This window comes from Culicoides brevitarsis, chromosome 3 (genome assembly GCF_036172545.1).
Source record: "Culicoides brevitarsis isolate CSIRO-B50_1 chromosome 3, AGI_CSIRO_Cbre_v1, whole genome shotgun sequence".
Taxonomy (NCBI): Eukaryota; Metazoa; Arthropoda; class Insecta; order Diptera; family Ceratopogonidae; genus Culicoides; species Culicoides brevitarsis.
The window spans coordinates 34,916,128-34,937,239 of NC_087087.1; the positions used below are offsets into that span (position 1 = coordinate 34,916,128).

The window sequence follows — 21,112 nt, forward strand, 5'->3', positions numbered from 1 at the left end:
TGCTGTCAAAAAAGTACCCTGAAAGTGAGTCATTTGGAATTCAGAGTGAAATCTGAATGAAAATTTACAAGAAATTGTGAGTTTTATTCGAATTTAAAAATTTTTGATCAAACATTTAATTTTTATTAAATTTTGTTAAAAAAAAAAAATAATTTTTAAACTTTTAATGAGAAAACAAAAAATTATTAAATTAGTTTCTCAGAAAAATTTTTAAAAAATCAATTTTCGAGTAATGATTTTTAATTTTTTTTTTTTCGAATTTGAATCCGAATATCGAATTTTGAATAAAAACTTTTTTACTTTATCAAATTTAAAAAAAAAAATAAAATTTTTAAAGATTTGTATGAGAAAACAAAAATTAAATTATGTATTTTGAAGAGAAATTTATAAAAAAAAATTTCGAAGGATAATTTTTAAATTTTTTTCGAAAATTTTTTTTCGAATTTCGAAAATTTAACAATTTTTTTTTTTATAAAATTTTGTTAAATTATTTTAAATTTTTTTTTTTAACTTTTTACGAGAAAAATTTTCCTGAGACTCAGTTTTAACTTAAAAAAATTATTTTTCGAGTAACAATTTTTTTTTTATTTTTTTTAAATATTTAAATTTTTTAAGCAGTAATAGTACAATATTTAACAAATTTATCCATATCAAATTCGTCTTCCTTATAATCCTGTTCAACCACATAAACCTGCACAAAATCCTCAAATTCGTAGGTCTTCTTGAGATCCGTCAATTGTAAATTCGAAACAGTAACTAAGCCCAATTTCGTTGGAACGACAGTCAAATCCACGTCTTTTGACTTTCCTCGTTCGATATTGCCAATATTGAACTCTGTCGTTCCCGCATAAGAACTTCCTGCTTTTGGATTCGCATTTAAATTCAAAGTTAAATCCATCGAACGTTCGCTCGTGTTTGTAATTCTCAAGACAAAATTAAAAGCTTCTCCAATGCGAACAGTGCTCTTTGCTTCGACAATCGAAACACGCAAATCTCCATAGTCGATGTTACTTTTTTGCAGTTGACTCGTTTGAAGACGTCCTTTTTCGCCGAGATTCGATCGCCAAACAATATCGAGCTTCCCGATGCCTGTTTCCGTTTGCAACGCTCTGATGTCTTCGCTTAATTCAGGATTTGGTTTGATGCAGTAGAGAAATTGGCAGCAATTGTTCGGTTGGAGCATGTTTTTTGACGTGAACACGGAATCGCCATTGGGCAGGGTGTTGAGAGAGACGATGGAATATTTGTCGGAACTTTGAAGATCGACTTTTTCAAGACAGATTGCACTTGTGGTTTTGTTCTGGATTTGCGCTTCGAGGAAAATTTCGCCAGTTTCAGCATTGTAGAATTTCGTTTGCACATCCAGCGGCTTGACAACTTGAAATTTGAAGAATTTGCGGAAAGATTCGGGCAATCCGGCGGGCGTTTCGTACATTACTTCACAAACGAGGACATGATTTCCGATTTCTTTGACTTCGTGATGGATGATATCGTCGAGCGTGCCATTAGTTTCGAGTGTCACTCCGGCTTGTTTGTCACTGTGGATCGGTAAATTGATTTTTGTGCTCAAAGTTTGTAAATAGGCGTTCACACGAACTTTGTGTACGGGATGGGAGACGTTGTTATAAACGCAAATGTAGCTGGAGAAGGTTTCGCCCAAATAAATGTTACGGAATGCTTGCGGCAAGAGCATAAATTGCCCGGATCCGACAGTAGGAAGTTCAGGAACAGCTGTGATGTCTTTCTTCAATACGTGTTCGAAGCTTTTTTGAGGCAAATCGATGGGCTCGCATGACACTATTTGAGGCGTCAAGAGAGTTGGGCGTGTTAAACACATCACTTTCAGTGCGAGAAGATACTCTTTGGAGTCAGTCGTCATTTTTTCTCTTGATTTTTCGATAATTTTTATTTTTTTCACTTTTGATGACTAAATTTCAATGAGAGAAAATGTAAACAAAAAATTTGACAATCGAAATCACGTTAGGCCGTTTCAATTTTTTTTTGTGTTAAAAAATTTTTAGATGTGAGGATAAAAAAAATTTTGAATTCTAAAAAAATTAATTTTTTATTGAAAATTTCAAGAAAGTTTAAATTTTTATTTAAAAAATTAAAAAAAAATAAATTTTTATTAAAAAAAATTCAAGAAAAAATTAATTTTTTATTCAAAATTTCAAGAAAGGTTAAATTTTTATTTAAAAAATTTAAAAAAAAATTTTATTAAAAAAAAAATAAAAAAAAAATTAAATTTTTTTTCAAATTTCAAGAAAGTTTAAATTTTTATTTAAAAAATTAAAAAAAAAAATTATTTTTATTAAAAAAAAAAATTCAAGAAAAAAATATTTTTTTTTATTATTTTTAATATTTATTTTTAAATTATAACATAAATTTAATTGTAATTTTAATTAAAAAAAAAAACAAAAACATTAAGAAAAAAATTTTTTTTAAATCTTTTGTTAAATAAAAATTCATTTGGAACAGCCTTTCGATCAATCGAAAAATAAAAAGATAAACATTGAAATAACAAATTTTTAGTTAAAGTTAAAAATTAATCAAAATCCTCTAAAAATCATAAAATTTCGAAGTAAAAAATTATTTTTTTCAATTCATAAAAAATTTTTACTCATCAAAAATTCAAAATTTCCTTTCAGAAGAGGACCTTAAGCGATGTTAAAAGGAAATCTCGTGAAGGAAGAAGACGAAACCTTCAAAAATGCAGATTTCAATGCCGTTTATCTCAAACAAAACACGGAAATCGAAGCCGAAACAGTCAAAAAAGAAGATACCGAAGAAGATGCTTTGTCTCCAGATGAAAATGCAAGACCTCACAACACGCGAAACGCGAAAAAAATTAAAAAGAAAGACGAAACAGAGACAGAAAACATTTGTCGTCACTGCAACAAGACCTTCAAGTATCGCAGTCAACTTTTGCATCACGAATTCACGCACAGCTCCGAACGGGCTTACAAATGCGACAAATGTAACAAGCAATTTTTACGCCCAAACGACTTGAAACATCATTCCTACTTGCATCTCGGCTTAAAACCCTTCAAATGTACCGTTGCCGGGTGCGAAAAAGCCTTTGCTCGTTCAGGCGACTTGAAAACGCATTCAGTTGTTCATACGGGGGAACGAAATTACGTTTGTCCCATTTGTTCAAAGCAATTTTTTCAATCGTCTCATATGAGATCTCATCTCTTGACACATAACAAAGAGAAAACTTTCATTTGTGAGATTTGCAAAAAAGGATTTCATCGTTCAATTAACTTGAAAATTCACATGATGGGTCATTCGGAGGTGCGAAAGTACGTTTGTAATGTCGAAGGATGTCACAAAAAATTTGCCAAGCCGAGTATTTTACGGAGACATGCTCATATTCACAAAGGAGATAGGGCTTACATGTGTCAAAGTTGCGGAAAAAGCTTCACCCAAGCGGGAAATTTGAAGAAACACATGTTAACTCACACCGGGGAACGACCTCACGAATGCCACGAATGCGGAAGGAAATTTGCACAACGACATCAGCTTCAAGCGCACATGACAATTCACGCAACGGATAGTAACAAAACTTTTTTATGCCCGGAATGTGGCAAAACTTTTACGCGACAATCGTCTTTGGAGAAACACATGCTTCTGCATACCGATATTCGTCCCTTCGTATGTGAACTTTGTACGAAAACCTTCGTTTGCCAAAGTCACTTAAACAAACATTTGAAAAATCATCCAAGCAAGACGCAAATTTTCGCTGAACGAAAACGCCCCGGACGAGAATGTGAAAAATGTGGAATTGTCTTGAGCTCTTTAAGCAACTACAAGGTTCATTGCTTGATCCATACTGGAGTCCAAATTTACCAATGTAACCAATGTGATAAACTCTGTTCGCGCGAAAATGGCTTGAAAAAACATTTAAAAAGTCACGCGAAGCAAAAAGATTTGTCTTGTCCCATTTGTAAACGAGAATTCAAGCAATCTTTCAACCTGAAACGACATATTCAGCTTCATAGTACAAATAAAATTTACAGTACAGGTCTTGTGAGTGAAGAAAAAGACACTATCGAAGAGGAAATGATCGTCGAAGAAGTCATTGAACCTCCTCCGGCAGCTGTGATACAAGAAACAATCGTTGTCGTGCCTCCAAGAAGTTCTCCGAACAAGTCTCAAGCATCAACAGTGAAAGAAGAAGCCCTTTTATATGAAGTTGAAGTGCCCAAATCCAAAAATATCACATATGATCAAGTCTATCTCGTACAAAATCCCAAAGATGACACCCAAATCGAGTATACTATTGAACAAGATGACACCCATAACTTTTCCTTTGACGAAGAACGGCTAAAAGATGCGACATCGGAAGCCTTTTATACCGCAAATGATATTTTACAAACGGATTTGGACAACGATAACGTTCAAATTGTCTTCGAAGAGTCCCTTTGTCCTGAATTTAGCACGGATTTCATCACAACTGTTGATAATTCGTCGTTTATGGAAACGCAAGAGGCTCTAAAACCTGAAAAAGTTGAGGAACAAAGTCACATTTGCCAGATTTGCAGTCGTCGCTTTATGAGTGCCTTGATTTTGAAGCGTCATTTGATGACTCATCCCGAAGTGAATCAAATTTTACTGAAATGTCGTTATTGTAAAGACTCGTTTGCGGATGCTGAAGTGTTTAGAATTCATGTCGAGTCGCATCAGGAGTCGGAAATGGATAATTTGTACTTTTGTGATTTTTGTGGAAAATGTTTCGTTCGAAAATCGGATATCAAGAGTCATTTGAGGACGCATTCGACGTTCAAAGTGAGTTTTTATCTCATCCTATGGGCGAAAATCGGGTCAAATTGATTCCTTAAGGGATCACATTGACTCCTGAGGGGTCAAATTGATCCCCTAAAGGGATTTTTTAATCGCTTAAGGGATCAATTTGATTCCTGAGGGGTCAATGTGATCCCTTAAGGCATCAATCTGACCCGTTTTTCGCCCATAGGGCATAAATTTTAAAATTTTTCACTAAATTCTCAATTTTTTTCAAGGGTTACAATTGTGATATTTGCGGCAAAAGCTTCACCCATGCCTCATCTTTGCGAAATCACAAACCTCTTCATACGGGACTTCGTAATTACCTCTGTACGCTTTGTGGAAAAAACTTCGCTCGATCTGGCGACTTGAAAAGTCACATGAACATCCATTCAAATGCTAAAAACTATCAATGTTTATCATGTGATAAGCGATTTACGTTGAAATCCACGTTGAGATCTCATCAAATGACCCATACAGGACTTCGACCATACGAATGTAACATTTGCTTGAAGACTTTTACGCAAAGCAGTTCCTTAAAAAGTCACGTTTTGACGCATTCGAATGCCAAAAGTTATCGTTGCAACGAATGTGGGAAGGTTTTCATGACGCCAGCTTACCTGAAGAAACATTTATTTACTCATTCAGGCATTAAACCGTTCTCGTGTGAGACCTGTGGAAAGACTTTTAGTAAACAAGCGCATTTGAGGACTCATCAGATCGTTCATACAAAGGAGAAAAATTTTACTTGCGAGATTTGTTTGCATTCTTTTACGTTGGCGAGCAGTTTAAGAAGGCATATGTTGCTTCATGATGGAATTAAGCCATATAAATGCTCGTTATGTGATAAGAATTTCACTCAAGGGGTTCATTTGAAGAAGCATATGTTGAGTCACAGTGGTAAGAAATAATTTTTTCATAAAATTTCATAGATTTAAATTTTTTTATCCACAGGTGTCAAACCATACTCTTGTAATTTGTGTCAAAAGTCATTTTCGGCAGCAGCTACATTGAAAAAGCATCAGTTAGTTCACACGAAACTCGATGACAAATCTCACGAAGATGCGGAAAAGCTTTATTTGACGGTAGTTCATGACGAAACGAACTCGAGCCATTTGCAACAAATACTTCTCTCGCCCGAATTGAAAGTTTGAAGCCCTTTTTCAAAGAAATTTTTAATAAAACTTCATAATTTATTGTAATAATTGGTAGAATTTAACCTAAAATTGCGGTCGATGCCACACAATTTTCCCGCTAAGGCATCCCGATACGACCGATGGATATCGGGGATTGAATTTCGTACTCACGACAATGTCGGGATGGCATTCTGTGATTTTTATCTGATGTAATTCGCGTGGCACGCAACTTTCGAAGGGATTGACGATCGACGAAAGTTCTTGACATTCGGATGTGAAGGAAAGTAAACGGATACCTTGATCATAGGGACTACAAATTATGCGACCTGAAAATAAATTTCATGAATTTTTTGGATTTTTTTGAGAAAAGAACAAAAATTTACCATCTGAGGAGAAACACAGCTCTTTGATAAAGCCCTTGCCTTTGCTCGGCTCTTCAATGTAGTACATGAGACGCGGTTTATTTTGCGCAATCGGCAATTGTGGGATCTTTCGTGCTAATTTTGAAGTAATAATGCCACTATTAATGCCATAAACATGAGCCGAATTGAACGTACCGTTGCTGGAATTTCGCAAAGTCCGATGTTGAATGGAAATCGCAGCTGCCCAAATATCCAAATAAGCATTGTTGCCTGCGTTATTCGTGCTTCTCGTATCTTCGACTTGCCCTAAATCCTCGACGTCATTTTCTTCTTCGTCATCTTCGCTTCTTCGACGTCGTCGCGAGATGTTGTTATTGCTATTAATACTGGATTGTTGATTGTTGTTCGATTGTTGAGCATCGTTCGTTGACGAGGGCGCCGGAGGTTCGACAATTACACGAGGAACGTTGCTTCGACGTGATTGTTGCTGAGATTCGTTTGGGAAATCGTCGACAATGTTGGCGGCGGGTCTTTGAGGCGGAGGCGTTCGTCGAAGATCTTCTAATAAGGGATTCGGAAGTTCAACAGGCAAAATTTCGCGGCGATCGTCTTCTTCGTTCGTCTCATTTTCAGTAGAAGGCAAATCTTGAATGTCGTGAACGCAGGTCCATTCTGTACTTTCATCGTAGCTAAAAAATAAAAAAAAAATATGAAAAATAAAATTTTATAAAAAATTTTAAATTTTGAAAAAAAAAATTGTTGAAAATTTTTTCACGAAAAAAAAAATATTTTTCGAAAAATACAATACGTATTTTATACCCATCCTAAAATTTGAATTTTTAGCTTTGCACTTATCGTAGACAGTCAAATGTACATTCGTTTGAAAGATAAGATTCAAAGCTACAAATTACAATAGGTCTGAATGCCTTTTGCGCAAAAATAAATTTACAGGAGCCCAAAAACAAAATTACGTATTTTTTACGTATTTTTTTACGTATTTTTACGTATTTTATACCCATCCTAAAATTTGAATTTTTAGCTTTGCACTTATCGTAGACAGTCAAATTTACATTCGTTTGAAAGATAAGATTCAAAGCTACAAATTACAATAGGTCTGAATGCCTTTTGCGCAAAAATAAATTTACAGGAGCCCAAAAACAAATTTACGTATTTTGACAAATTCTATGTGCGACACTGTTGTTAAAAAATTTAAAATTCGAAAGAAAGTAAAAAAAATTAAATGAAAATTTTAAATTTTTACCTGATATTTCGTGTCAGCGCACACCAACCTTGCGGATGAATATGCAACGAACTAACAACTTCAGCATCGTTTCCCTGCGGAAAGTCACTAACAAGCTCAACGCGATTCCTCTTTTGCTTCTTGGAGAAAGCATAGTCGAATTTCGCGGCATTCGGAATGAATTGTCGTCGCAACTGCATGAGACGATAAACGTTTGGCTTGAAGCCATTCAAATCTTTGGCCAATGTGAACAAATCCAAGTCATGGATAATTATGAGATACCCGCTTGTCGTGCAAATTGCGAGTTTTGTAGCGTCACGCGACAATCGACATCGCATGAGACCCGGCGTATGGAAAACTTTTTGATAAATTAACCCGCTTTCGGTATACGAATTTATATCCCACGTGAAAATGCTTCCATCGAAGCCCGATGTGACGAGGAGACAGTCTTGTTGTGAGTACTCGATGTTTTTTACCCAATTCGAGTGACCTTGCAAACAACGGATTTTCTGTTTGAGATTTCTCGTATCCCATAGAGCGACGGTTGAGTCATCGGAGCACGTTGCGAACATTCGATTGTCGAGAAATCTAAAAAAAAAATGAAAAAAAATTTTTTTAAAGAAAATTTAAAGAAAATCTTACTTTGCACAATTGACACAATCGTCATGAGCATTTCTGATGGTATGAATACGTTCGGTTGTGATTGGATCGAAAAGTTGGATTGCCTTTTTTTCACACGCTGCTACCATAATTGAGCTGCAATAAAAAAAGGAAAGAATTTTTAAAAAGATTTATTACTTTAAATCGATTATTTCGTTTAATTATGCAAAAAAATGAATTTTTTCAACACCTAAACACTCGTCAGAGCCGCAATTCATGCGAAACTCCATAAATTTTCATGCCCAATGAGTTAGACAAGCGTTGTAATCTACTTGTAATCCACTGATACTGATCAGGAAGAACTTTTCAATCATTTTTATGACTTTTTAATGTGACTTAAGTGCATTTTTAGTCAATTTTCCTTACAAAAAAATATTTTTTGATTAAAAAAAAATTTTTAAATGTTTAATTTTTGAAGAATTTTTAAAAAAATTCATCAAAAAAAATTTTTTTTTTTTAAATAATTTTCGAGTAATGCGCTAAAAATCAGACACCGGAACTATCTTTCGTGTTCATTTGTTGCATTTAAATGAGCCAGAGTACCCATGGAATGTCAATATCGGAACCTCTTTGAGTCAATCACGCAATTTTATCGTCTACTGAATAGAAATTTCCTCAACGGTTTCAATATCATCGACAAAATTCAAACTATCTCATGCCCAGTGTTACTTTGCCGGGTCCCTGTCACATGCGAATTTTGCATGACAGCAGAAGAGTAACACGGTTCTCTTTTTTAATTTCGGTGAAATTTTTATTTTCGCGAAAATTCTGTGGAAAAACGCGTCAAATCTCCACATTCAACACAACCTTGCGTCGTTTTTAGTTTCCATTACACTTTAATTTCCCATAAATGGCTGATCAATTGAAGAATGAGGCAAACGAGTGCTTTAAAAGTACGTCCCATATTCAAGAAAAAAGACTTTTTGTTACATTATTTATCACATGCATCCATGCTAACTTTGCTGTTCGGGCGTTTTTAATGCAATTCTCCGTCTTTGTTCACAGAAAAAGACTTTTCCAAGGCCATCGAGCTGTATACCAAAGCGATTGAAGTCGAGACAGATGCGAAAAAGTTGGCAGTTCTTTATGCGAACCGGTCATTTTCGCATTTGAAGCAGGAAAGTTTCGGATATGCGCTCACAGATGCTCAAACAGCGATCAAAACTGACGCTTCTTACTTGAAAGGTGAGTTTTTCCGCACAAATTTTCATAAAAAATTAATTTTTTATCCAATTTTTAGGTTATTATCGACGAGCTGCTTCCCTTGTGGCACTCGGAAAGTTCAAACAAGCCCTCATCGATTACGATATTGTGTGCAAAAGGGCGCCGAATGACGAAGATGCCAAAACCAAGTACACGGAATGCAATAAAATGGTCAAAAAACTCGCCTTTGAGAAGGCCATCGCGGTAGACAAAGTCGAAAAGACGCTGTCGGAAATGTTCAAAGACTTGGAATCCATTGCCATTGAAGACGATTATACGGGACCTAAACTCGAAAATGGCAAAGTAACGCTTACGTTCATGGAAGAGCTGCTCGAGTGGTATCGACAACAGAAAAAATTGCATCGCAAATATGCGTACAAAGTAAGATTTTCACAAAATTTCTTTTAAAAATCGATTTTCATACAATTTTTTTTTGTAGATTCTTTGTGATGTTGAGACCTATTTCCGCACCCAACCAACTCTCGTGGATGTCCCAATTCCAGATGATAAAAAATTCACCGTTTGCGGCGACATTCACGGGCAATTCTACGATCTCTTGAACATTTTCAAGATCAATGGATTGCCATCGGAGGAAAATCCGTACTTGTTTAATGGCGATTTCGTCGATAGAGGATCCTTCTCCGTCGAATGCATCTTTACGCTCTTCGGTTTCAAACTTTTGTATCCAAATCACTTTTTCATGGCACGCGGCAACCACGAAACAATTAACATGAATCAGGTAAAAAAAATAATTTATTCGAGAAATTACGAAAAATTAATGGAAAATTTCCTCAGATGTATGGCTTCACGGGAGAAGTTCTCGCAAAATACAACAGTACAATGGCTGACATGTTCACGCAAGTCTATAATTGGCTGCCTTTGTGTCATTGTCTGAATAAGCGTGTACTTTGCATGCATGGCGGATTGTTTTCGGGTGACAATGTGAAGTTGGATGACATCCGAAAGATCGAACGAAATCGACAACCGCCCGAAGAAGGCATTTTTTGCGAATTATTGTGGTCTGATCCACAAAATTTGGTAAAAAATCGAAATTTTGCCTTAAAAAATTAAATTTTTATGATAAAAAAACTTTTTAGCCGGGCAGAGGCGCCTCAAAACGTGGCGTGGGAATCCAATTTGGACCCGATATTACTCACAAGTTCTTGGCAAACAACAATTTGGACTATCTCATTCGAAGTCACGAGGTAAAAGACTCTGGATATGAAGAAGCCCATGATGGCAAATGCATCACTGTGTTTTCAGCTCCTAATTACTGGTTCGTAAAACATTTGAAAATATCAAAAAAACGTGTTTTGTAATTCGAAATTCTCATCCTACAGTGATACTATGGGAAATTTAGGTGCATTTATCACACTCAATGGAAAAGACATGAAACCACAATATACTACATATGAAGCTGTGGTACGTAATTTCTTTAAAAAATCAATTTTTTCAAAATTTTTTAATTAAAAATTTTTGTTTTTAGCCTCATCCTCCCGTCAAACCAATGGCGTACGCACAAAACTTGATGAACCTCATATTATGAACAACGAGCAAATTCTCTCAAATGACGACGTGCATCACGTTGCTTTTTCAATGGTATCAAAGAAATTCCCAGTTACAAATTGTATTACTACAGGAACAGATAATAATAATGAAATACACAAAAAACCAGTCTTTAATTAAAACTTCTTTTTTTTCGTTAATAATAGTCACGCTGAAGCTTAATTGTTTGATAAAAATAGAAAAATAATATGTAATTAATATTAAATGTAAGAATATTTGCTACTATTGAAAAGAGAATTCGAGCAAAAAAGTAATAAAAATAGAATAATTTACGAATAAGTGCGCTCATACGTAGAAAAATAATAGACTACAAAAAATACACATAGGAGATTGGAGCAGTTGGTGAAGCAGAATTTAGTGGTTTTTAGGGGAAATCGACACAAACAGCACTCGCGCGTATATTTGCTAATTTTGTAATCCAAAGTAAACTTTAATAAAGATAATAATGAATAAATAAAAAGTATGTAGGATGAAGATCGATTGTAAAAAAAAATTGTGAGGCAAATTAAGAAAACAATAAAGAATTGTGACAAAAAAGTAGTTTTCACACAAATAATAGAAATTGAATTTGTTTTTGTTTTTCATTTTTTTCGAAAAATTTTTTAAAAATAATTTGAAGTCAATTTGAAGGTTTTTGTTCATCGATTTGAAAAATTAAAAAAAAAAATATTAAAAATTCTTTAAAAAAATTTTAATAATTTTTCAGTCTTGAAAAACTTTAAGATTAATTATAATAAATTTAAAAAACAAAAATTAAAAGTCTTCAAAAAAAATTTTTTTTTATTTTTAATAATTTTTTAGTCTTGAAAAATTCGAAAATTTAATATAATAAATTTTTAAAAAAATTAAAATTCTTGAAATTTTTTTTTAACTTTTAATAATTTTGTAGGCTTTTATATATTTTTTTAAATTTTTAAAAAATTTTAAATTTAAATTTAAATTTATTAAATATTTTTTTTTTAATTTCGAATCAAATATAAGGGAAAATTAAAAAAAAATAAGATTTAATTTTTTTTATTTTAAATTTTCTATTAAAAAGTAAAAAAATCTTAAAAATTAAGAAAAATCCTTCATTAAACACAATTAACTTCCTATTGAAATCATATTACATTATCACGTTTGGGTCCATTCACTAAAATAAATAAAATGATCATTGAAATTTTTCATAAAACATCGACCTCGAAAGACTTTCATTACTTTGTTGACAAAATACAAACTTTTAAAAGTGTTCTTGATTCATGAGATTAAAAATGCAAAAAAAAATATTTTTTTATTTCCGTGTTCTAACTTAGTTCTAACAGAAATTCAACTTTTCTTTAAAAAACCGAATATAAAACCTGTTTTCTTTTATTAATTGAACGTAAAAAAGTTCAATATCATCAGAATTTTTTTTGAAGTTAAGTTCAAGCGAAATTTTGGCTTTAAAAAAATACAATATCAAAATTTAAAATAAATTTAAAAAAATTAATTAAATTAAAAATTAATTTAAATAAAAAAAATTAATAAAAATTAAATTAATTAAAAATAATTAAGAAAATATATTAAATTTTAATAAAAACTCATTTCAAGTAATTTCTTCAAAAAAAAAAAAAAAAAAAAAAAAAAAAATAAAAATAATAAATAAAAAAATAAAATAAAAATTAAATTTTTCAATTTTTTACACTTGGCCAAATTCATACTTGACATATTTCTTTAATAGTTTGATCCAAAAACCATCGCTAATGAAGGAAGTCGCATGGATCAATCGATTTTTTTTCAAAGAATCTAATACTAATTGACCCCGTTACCCCTTTTTTATCATCTCTCAAGGTCAGATTCGTATTTTTTGTTTCTTCTTCTTATTCTTCTAAACATACGCATGGGTTTCAGGTACCGCATAGAAACATATCACAATCCAGGAAATCTTGTGTACGAATCTTTTTTATTGCTATTACGTCAAAAAAATGTTTTATTTGGCAATTCTCCTACTTCTTCTGTTCTATTCTTTCCTATCATTTGTTTAAATCTCATTCGTCAAGTAGTTTTTTCGCAACAATTCGCACACCCACTGCTCAATGAAGCAATCAGTCTGAAAAATTGCTGCAAAGTATTTCAGTAGCAAGTTCAAGAACAAGAAATATCCACGCCGCGATGCTTAATGGAACCAGTATGAATGGCAAAAAAATAAACAAACATGTAGTAAAGTGAATAGAGTCGCATGACTTGCACTCGTCGTCATCAAATCACGGCCAATGCTACATCTACGTGCATTATTAAAAGCGTTAGAGTTGCATTGTGCATTAACACTTGCTTGCGTCTCGTCTAAGGTCGCACGAAAAACACGACACTCGCGAAAAATGCATTCTAAACCGCAATACCGGTGTTTTTCCATCACAACTTCTCAAATTGAGAGAGTTACAGAAACAAAAAAGTGTCACAGTCTCGTGCCTTTGTTGTTGTTTTGCTCAAATTACTTACCCATCGTTGAATTCCAAGTTGAAAACACCTCCGAATTCGCTGCGTTCGAACGTTTTAATTTGCTGCGGATTTGGGGAACCTTCTTTTTCGAAAGGTAACACTGCGTTATACAAAGTTCTGTAAATCGTGTCGTAGCCCCCAATTTGAGGTCGAAACCCCGCTTCACGTTTTCTGATCCAGGAGTACAACGTCATCGTTCTTCTTGTTTTTTTTTATTCGCACTTTTAAAATAGATTTTTTTTCTGATGTGTTTTTATTATTTTTTTGCTATTCTTGTCTTCTTCTGTTTTTTATTCGTACGTCGATGAGAAGAAAAAGTGTAAACATTGAAAGAATTTCTCTTTTTTTACATTTCTCGATTTTGCACTTTTCACCAAAAAACTTTGATAATTTTTGCGATTTTTTTCTGCGGAGTTTTGAAGGTTTTTATTGCGTTAATTAAGTAACATGTTGAACCGAGAAGCGAAAGAATCGCTCTATTCTACAAAAATTCAATGTTGAGATCCATGATGAGACGAATGAGAGTGATAAGGCGGATACAATTAAAATATTTTTTTCTATTTTGAATATTTTTAAAGAAGAAATTTTAATTTTTTTTTTATAATTTTTAAGATTTTTTATTTTTTAGTTTATTTTAAATAATTTATTGAAATTATTAATCATTTTCTGTACAAAAATTATAAAATTTGATTATAATTAATTGAAATTCTAATTCATAAAAACTTTTTGAAAAAAAAATAAATTTTCAAAAAAGATATTTTTCAATTTCCTAAAATTTTTTTTTTATATTTTTCAAATATTTTTTTCATCGTCATTTTTTTAACATTTTTAATTTTTTTTATTATGTTTAATTCATTGAAAAAATATTTTATAAAAATTTTAATTTTTTTTATTTAAATTTTGAAAATTAAAAATAAATGACTTTTGATCTGATTTTATTAAAAAAAGTTTTTTAAAATTATTTTGAAATTTAAAATTTTTTAACTAAAAAAACAAAAAATTTAAAATTAACAAATTAAAAATTTTTCATAAATTAGCTGAAAAGGAAGAAGTCTGAAACAAATTTTATAATTTTTTGGCCTAAAATAAATCCAGTCATTAGCCTCAGATGAATTTCAGTTTTGAGCCTCTTTGAGACGAATGAAATTGATAACATAAGGACAATACAATATTCAAAAATTCTTTCGATACCTAATTTTTGTGAAATTTTCTTAATTTTTCAAATTTTTAATGAATAATTTTATAATTTTTCTCTTAAATTTGAAGTTTTTGATACAAAATATATGAAAACTTTAATATTATTTTAATAAAAATTTCTTTTCTCATATCATAAAAATTCATAAAAGAAATTGGAAACAATTTTTTTGTTGTATTGGCCTACTTAGGCGATTTTCATTAGAATTCGTCAACAATCCACGGATAAAAAATCGATTTTAGTGAGAAATTGAAGGTAAAAAGCGATATTTTTGTGTTAAATGAGTTCAATATTGGTTCAGACATAACGCAAAAGTTTTTTTCCTGTGTTAAATGCAATATTTTGCGGTAATATTTGGGAGAAAACATTTGAGCGTCACACTCGCCCTGTTGTCAATGTTTTGTGTATGCAAAAAAAAATTAATTTTCTGTTTTTATTTGTTTCGCAGATAATTTTCGGGCGTTAGACGACGAATTGCGAAGATGAATTACATGGCAAAGGGTCCGCCTACGGCGAAAGATCAATCGCCAAACGGAGGAAATCGCCCAATGGGACAACAACCGGCAGGCAATACTCCTCAAATGGAGCCAAATAATGCGTTTCAACAAACGCCGCAGCAAATCTTGTCGACAATTCAGCAGCAAATGTACATGCAACAGGCTGGTCAAGTGTTGGCTCACGCTCAAAATTGGGCAAATTTGGCGCAACAACAAACGGTTTCATCTTCGCCATTGGCTCCTTTAATGCAGCAGACTTTGCAGCAACCTTTGATGCCGAATCAAGTCACGACGGCGCCTCAGCAATTGCCTCAAAATCCTCCTCAGCAACAATCCCAATCGAATGTCACCATATCAAAAGTACCGACCCCAAGCGTTTCCGTTAATCAAGCAGCTGTTTCGGTTCCTTCGACGCCTCCGCAGCCGCAAACAGCGAACAATCAACAACAAACTCCCGCTGCTCAAATCCCGATAACGCAATCTTTGGCGCCAACAACGACAGCAAATCCCGTAAATGCATCGCAAAATAATGCACAATCGCCGCAAGCTGCTAAAGTTGTCCCTAATAACGTTTCGCCGCCTACGAAACCTCCCGCTTTGACGCCGTTATCGCAAACAACAACAACACCGCCCAAGCCTCCTCAAGCCCAAACGAGTCCCGCGAAGCTTGAATCGCCGCCTAAAACAGCAACGACTCCCGCGAAAGAAGGAACGCCTGTTTTGCCGCCTCGACCTGTATCGCATCAAAACACGATTGCAACCTCAATTGTTCAGAAAACTCCGACAAAAAGTAATTTCAAGTTGGCAACTGTTTCTCCGCGAATCAAGACGACGCCCAAAAAGAGTCCTCCTGTCAACGTTCCATCGTCGCAGCAGCAACAGCAACGTTCAGTTCCTTCTTCTCCTCCTCCTGCTACAAATACTGCTTCAACGGATCGTCCCAATGCGATGATAAAGTCGAAGGAAACAACTCCCGTTAAACCCGCAGTAACAACATCTCCAAAAGTTGAACAAAAATCACCCCCGAAAACGACGCAAGAAGCGACGAAACCCTCTCCCGTCGCAAATAACGTGACAACATCACCGAATTCTGCTCAAACTAACAACGTAACGTCGTCATCTCCGCAAAAGAAAGAAACTCCTGAAGTTGTCAAAGCACCTGAAGCTGTCGAGGTAAAATCGACTCCAGCGAAAACGGAAGTTCCGAAGGAAGTTTCTCCCAAAACTGCTGAAAAGAAGGAAACTCCGCCTCAGGTCAAGGCAGAAGTGACAAAAAAGACACCCGCTGCAAAACCCAAAGCAGAACGAAAAGCTCAAGTTACGCCGAAAGTCGAGCCAAAAGCTTCTACCTCACAGGATGACGGAACAGGCAGAACAAAACGCGCCCGCAAAGAAGTTCAACCTTTCCAAAGCCCAATTCCCGAAATTGAGAATGCTAAAAAGGCTTCTATTACGCAAAAAGCATCTGCGAGCAAAGAACCCGCAGATAAATTGATCATTTTTTACAAGTAAGTTCTTCATTTTGAATTTTTTTTGTACAAAAATTTAAAAAATTTTTTTTTATACAAAAATTTAAAAAAAATAAATTTTTTCTGTACAAAAATTTCATTTTTTTTATACAAAAATTAAAAAAAAATTTTTTTTAGAAACGAATTTCTTGCCGTGCGTAATGCTGATGGCGGATTCTACATATGCCAAGCTGTCTCGAACGTCACGAAAAAAGGTCAACGCATCAACATTCGATGGTACAACGAAGAAGATCCCGGATCAGGCATTTACATTCCCGATTATTTCGACAAAACTGAGTTTGAATGCGTTTTAACGACAGTCGAGTTGGAAAAATCAGGAAAATCTAATTATAAAATACCTGAGCCCGAATTGAAACGAGTTCAGCATATCTTGAAGAATGCATTGGATGTTGAGAAAGGAATTGTTCCCAAACCAGAAATCACGGAAGAAAATCCTGATGGGCGTAAGTTTATCTTTTCATTAAAAAAAATTAAATTTTCAAAAAATTTTAAATTTTCAGTCGATTTATCTCTTTACACGAACGAGTCACAATTGGAAAGACCTTCTGATGAACCAACAACACCAAAATCGAGCAAGAAAACCAACACAACAAAGAAATCAACGGCAAAGAAGTCAAATAAGCGAGCTCATGATGATTCCGAAGACGATGATGACTCGGATTATGTTGTTTTGGCAAAAGCTGCAAAGGTTAGTCAACCGCCTCGAGAGGTAAATTTCTTATAAACGATCTTTTTAACAGAAAAACTTAAAATTTTAATAAATTTTGTAGAAATCACAACGTGCTACTGCTCCAGATACGAAGAAACGGAAAGCACCTGAGCCCGTAAAAGCTCCTCCTGCTAAAAAAGTCGCTGCAGCTCCTGCTAAAAGTGCAAAAGGTAAATATTTTTATTAAAAAAATTTTTTTTATAATAATTTTTTATTAATTTTAGCAACTGAAGTTGAAAAACCCGCTGAAAAGCCTCAAAAGAAAGAAACAGCAAAACCAGCTAACACAAAAAAGCCTGTAGCAGCTAAACAACCTCCCGCGAAAAAGGCAACGACAACAGAAAAACCATCAGCAACAACGAAAAAGGAGACGCCAGCAACAGGAAGACCGACACGCGCTGCAAAAAAATGAAAAACGAGTGAAAAAAGTCACTTTAGTACATAATTGATAAAAGCAGAAAACATTAGATAGTAAAATGTTGAATATTTCTATATGATTGTGTATTGTGTGACATGTGTAATTTTTTTTTGACTGTGCGAAAAAATGTCATTTTCTTAACAGAAATTCATAATTTTCGAAAATCAGGAAATTCTTTTTTTATATCTCGAATTTTTCTCAAATTTAAAAATTTGCTTAGAATATCATTAATTATTATATTAAACAATATAAATATATATATGATAAAAATTATTAGGTAAGATAGTAGCGATATAATGTTAAGCTAAAATAAAGAAAAAGGTGTAATACAAAAAATAAAATAAATAATAAAAATGACACGTTATAGAAAAATTTTCGAGAGCGAAATTTAAGTATGCACAAAATTTGATGATTAAATAAAAAAAATTAAAAATTTACACAAAAATTTAGGAAAATTGTATATCAAAATTTTAAAATATAAAAAATATATGATAAATTAGCGTAAAAATAATAATTAATAATCATAACAATCTTGCATGTTTTTAAACAAAAAATAATATTTTACAATTAAATTTAATTTTATGAAACAAAAATAGAACAAAATTAAGGAATTGATATTTTTTAACTAAAACTTAAAATAATTATTAATTCACGAGTATTTGTATACAATTATGTTTAATTTTTTTTTTGTTATTTTTTTAAATAATTTTCACGTTATAATTAACAGAACATTTATAAAATGTTTAAAATATGTATTTTGTCCTATATATGTTTAGTTCAGTAGTAATAAAAAATAATATAATTTTTTTTAACTTTTATCACACAAACAACATACATTTTAATATAACACGTAAAAATATGTTTTATGTCTCTGTGTAAAGAAAATAATTAAAAAAAATAAGATTAATATTAAAAGATAACATTAAAGATATCATTCATTCATTATCCTTGAATTCATCACAAAAAAATTTAATTTTAAAATTAAACAATAAGAATAACAGATACACTTTCTTACTGATCAATTTGTAACAGGAGCCAATAGTTTTAAAAATAAACATGACCAAAAGATCAAAATTTGGTAAAAAAAAATAACATATTATAAAAAATAATTATAAAAAAAGAGAAAAAAGTAAAGAAAACTATAGTACCTTTAGACATTAAGCGTCAAGAAATTTAAAAACAAAAAAAAAAAAATTGGTAAAAAAAAATAATTGTAGATGTACTTCAAGATTTAGATGAGAGAAATCAAAGTTAATTAATCAATAAAAAAAATAATGTACTTTAAAAAAATTGTTTTCTTCTCTTCCTTGATTATTTTATTTTAATAATTTTTCAGCTTTTGTTTGGTTTCGATTTTTTTTTCTGTGTCAAGGTAGAAAAAGTTTCTCTTAAAATTAATAAATTTATTTTATTATTCATGAACCTACTTTTCCTGTAACACAATTTATATGTAAATGATCAGCTAACTATCGTCATCAACATCATCGAAAAACATTGAAAATGCCTAATAATAAATAGCTTATTAGTGTTCTTTCATTTATTTTATGCAAAGTAAGCTTACGCTCAAACAACAAAAAGAACATCAATAAATGGCTCAAAATGAGAAAATATATTTTTGTTTATATAAATAAGGGATTACCACTTTTGTCTCTAATACACACTTTTGCCATGTTGCTATTGACAGAGTGAGAGTAAAATAGAGAAACTTTTGCAAAGCCTTTTAACACAAAATTATTTAGAATATAATTTTATCTGTCTTCAGTTTCTTTTCAACAGAATATTTATAAATACACACAAAAACTTTTTGCCGATGTACTTGAGATCCGATTTGGTTTTTCAATATTCAGCAAGAGAGAGAGCTTATGTACTTGAATGATGTAATTGACTTGGATTTGATAAAATAATTAAATAGTTTGATGTTTTGCTATGCTTTGATTTATTCATTTTAATTTGATGTTAGATAAAGAGGATGTGGTCGTTATGAAGAAAACCTCAAAAACTGCTTAAATGAGGAAGAACGAATATTTTATTTTATATTAAAAAAGATTTTTTTTTAAATCAAAAAAGAATTAATTTTTATTAAAAAACATTTTTTTTCATTAAAAAATATTTTAAATTAAAAAAATAAATAAAATTAAAATTTTATATTTAAAAATATTTTTTTGTATTCAGAAAAATTATTTTTTAATTAAGAAAATTTAATAAAATTTTAAGGCTTGAATTTTTTTATTAAAAACATTAGTTTTTTGTAGGTATTTAAGAAAATTTTTTTAAATTAAAAAAATGAATAAAAAAAATATTTTTATATAAAAAAAATATTTTTAAAATAAAAAAATATTTTTTAAAATTAAAAATTTAAATTTTTATTTTAAAAATATTTTTTTAAAAAACAAATTATTTGAATTAAAATTAATTAATTAAAAATATTAAAAAAAATTTAAATTTACTTTTAAAATTTTGGATTTCAGAATTTTCAAAAAAAAAAAAAATTTTATAATAATTTTTATAAAATTAAAAAATTTTAATAAATTTTTTTAAAATTTGTAAAATTTTTAAAAATTTAAATTTTTTAAAAATTTTTTTAATAAAAATTATGTTTTTTTATTCAAAAAAATATTTTTTTAATAAAGAAAAATTGAAATTTTAGTCAAATCAGATTTCGCATGAAAATAATAAATAAAATTCCTTTCACATAAAAATTAATCTTTTGTAAAGTCGTCATCTTTTGCTTTCGTTTTCATTTCGAAAAATAACTTACCGAAAGAAATTTCAATAAAAATATCATTTCATCCCATAAACTCATAATTGAAATGAAAATAATCTCCATTTTCTCATTAACTTTGGTCATTCATTCACTTTTCTGCCTAATCTTTATATCAAAATCGAACGAATCATAAATGGATGTTTTTGTAACGAGCGACTTTTCAATGTCACCCGTAATCCCGAAAGAGAGATCTAGCTGGAGAAATTATTATTAAGACGAAGGGGATTTTCGAATGTCTTTCTGCGGGAGGAATCAATGCACAACAGATGGAATGACATTGCGGTAGCACGATGATTAGATTAGAATGTCTGAATCAAAGTAGCTGAGCTTGTCACATAATGAACAAAAAAAGACAAACAGACTGAAAAGAATTAAAATATAAATACGAAAAAAATGCTGTTGGGATATTGCTGCAAATTCTCAGGATTATTGCCTTGTCTTGTTATCTCTCTGTCGACGTCGTCGTCGTCAGTTCATGATTATTGTCTGTTATTTTATTATTATTATTGTGTTGTTTGTTGTCTGTGGTTGCTTTTTAAATTGCCCCAAAGATTTTTAAATGAAATTTTTAGAGCGCTTTTCTTGCTGTTT

The 21,112-nt window shown here is 31.6% G+C and overlaps 5 protein-coding genes across 6 annotated transcripts; 3 read left to right on the plus strand and 2 right to left on the minus strand.

Annotated features, from left to right (window-relative positions):
* Nucleotides 1-571: 571 nt before the first annotated feature.
* LOC134834301 (probable trafficking protein particle complex subunit 13 homolog) lies at nucleotides 572-1,930 on the minus strand. The gene has a single exon (XM_063848922.1). It carries the CDS (start codon nucleotides 1,877-1,879, stop codon nucleotides 611-613), a length of 1,269 nt encoding a protein of 422 aa, XP_063704992.1. The 5' UTR covers nucleotides 1,880-1,930; the 3' UTR covers nucleotides 572-610.
* Nucleotides 1,931-2,510: 580 nt separating this feature from the next.
* LOC134833414 (zinc finger protein 91-like) lies at nucleotides 2,511-6,000 on the plus strand. The gene is made up of 4 exons (XM_063847725.1): nucleotides 2,511-2,581; nucleotides 2,649-4,788; nucleotides 5,022-5,685; nucleotides 5,740-6,000. Exons 2-4 carry the CDS (start codon nucleotides 2,665-2,667, stop codon nucleotides 5,937-5,939), a joined length of 2,988 nt encoding a protein of 995 aa, XP_063703795.1. The 5' UTR covers nucleotides 2,511-2,581; nucleotides 2,649-2,664; the 3' UTR covers nucleotides 5,940-6,000.
* Nucleotides 6,001-6,005: 5 nt separating this feature from the next.
* Nucleotides 6,006-13,850, minus strand: LOC134833415 (DDB1- and CUL4-associated factor 10 homolog). 2 transcript variants are annotated; one of them, XM_063847727.1, is made up of 6 exons: nucleotides 13,410-13,850; nucleotides 8,166-8,279; nucleotides 7,545-8,111; nucleotides 6,479-6,972; nucleotides 6,305-6,418; nucleotides 6,006-6,247 (listed from the first exon to the last, which is right to left on the minus strand). In XM_063847727.1, the coding sequence occupies exons 1-6, from the start codon at nucleotides 13,601-13,603 to the stop codon at nucleotides 6,006-6,008; spliced, it is 1,725 nt and encodes a 574-aa protein (XP_063703797.1). In that variant the 5' UTR covers nucleotides 13,604-13,850. The 2 variants fall into 2 exon arrangements, with proteins under 2 accessions (XP_063703797.1, XP_063703796.1); XM_063847726.1 differs by having other exon boundaries at nucleotides 6,305-6,972.
* Nucleotides 8,872-11,494, plus strand: LOC134833429 (serine/threonine-protein phosphatase 5). Its single transcript, XM_063847744.1, has 8 exons — nucleotides 8,872-9,076; nucleotides 9,189-9,368; nucleotides 9,424-9,767; nucleotides 9,826-10,125; nucleotides 10,182-10,424; nucleotides 10,484-10,662; nucleotides 10,727-10,808; nucleotides 10,873-11,494. The coding sequence occupies exons 1-8, from the start codon at nucleotides 9,034-9,036 to the stop codon at nucleotides 10,930-10,932; spliced, it is 1,431 nt and encodes a 476-aa protein (XP_063703814.1). The 5' UTR covers nucleotides 8,872-9,033; the 3' UTR covers nucleotides 10,933-11,494.
* Nucleotides 13,851-14,791: 941 nt separating the features above from the next.
* LOC134834208 (proteoglycan 4-like) lies at nucleotides 14,792-18,161 on the plus strand. The gene is made up of 6 exons (XM_063848793.1): nucleotides 14,792-14,859; nucleotides 15,053-16,609; nucleotides 16,748-17,073; nucleotides 17,131-17,339; nucleotides 17,401-17,509; nucleotides 17,564-18,161. The coding sequence occupies exons 2-6, from the start codon at nucleotides 15,087-15,089 to the stop codon at nucleotides 17,749-17,751; spliced, it is 2,355 nt and encodes a 784-aa protein (XP_063704863.1). The 5' UTR covers nucleotides 14,792-14,859; nucleotides 15,053-15,086; the 3' UTR covers nucleotides 17,752-18,161.
* The last annotated feature ends 2,951 nt before the right edge of the window (nucleotides 18,162-21,112 follow it).

Coding starts and splice junctions, on each gene's coding strand:
- LOC134834301 (XM_063848922.1), bottom strand. CDS start 1,879: ATGACGACTGACTCCAAAGAGTATCTTCTCGCACTGAAAGTGATGTGT.
- LOC134833414 (XM_063847725.1), top strand. CDS start 2,665: ATGTTAAAAGGAAATCTCGTGAAGGAAGAAGACGAAACCTTCAAAAAT. Junction 4,789..5,021: donor GGACGCATTCGACGTTCAAA/GTGAGTTTTTAT, acceptor ATTTTTTTCAAG/GGTTACAATTGTGATATTTG. Junction 5,686..5,739: donor GCATATGTTGAGTCACAGTG/GTAAGAAATAAT, acceptor TTTTATCCACAG/GTGTCAAACCATACTCTTGT.
- LOC134833429 (XM_063847744.1), top strand. CDS start 9,034: ATGGCTGATCAATTGAAGAATGAGGCAAACGAGTGCTTTAAAA. Junction 9,369..9,423: donor TGACGCTTCTTACTTGAAAG/GTGAGTTTTTCC, acceptor TCCAATTTTTAG/GTTATTATCGACGAGCTGCT. Junction 9,768..9,825: donor ATCGCAAATATGCGTACAAA/GTAAGATTTTCA, acceptor TTTTTTTTGTAG/ATTCTTTGTGATGTTGAGAC.
- LOC134833415 (XM_063847726.1), bottom strand. CDS start 13,603: ATGACGTTGTACTCCTGGATCAGAAAACGTGAAGCGGGGTTTCGACCT. Junction 8,112..8,165: donor GATTGTGTCAATTGTGCAAA/GTAAGATTTTCT, acceptor TTTTTTTTTTAG/ATTTCTCGACAATCGAATGT. Junction 6,248..6,304: donor GCTGTGTTTCTCCTCAGATG/GTAAATTTTTGT, acceptor ATTTATTTTCAG/GTCGCATAATTTGTAGTCCC.
- LOC134834208 (XM_063848793.1), top strand. CDS start 15,087: ATGAATTACATGGCAAAGGGTCCGCCTACGGCGAAAGATCAATCGCCA. Junction 16,610..16,747: donor AAATTGATCATTTTTTACAA/GTAAGTTCTTCA, acceptor AATTTTTTTTAG/AAACGAATTTCTTGCCGTGC. Junction 17,340..17,400: donor TTAGTCAACCGCCTCGAGAG/GTAAATTTCTTA, acceptor TAAATTTTGTAG/AAATCACAACGTGCTACTGC.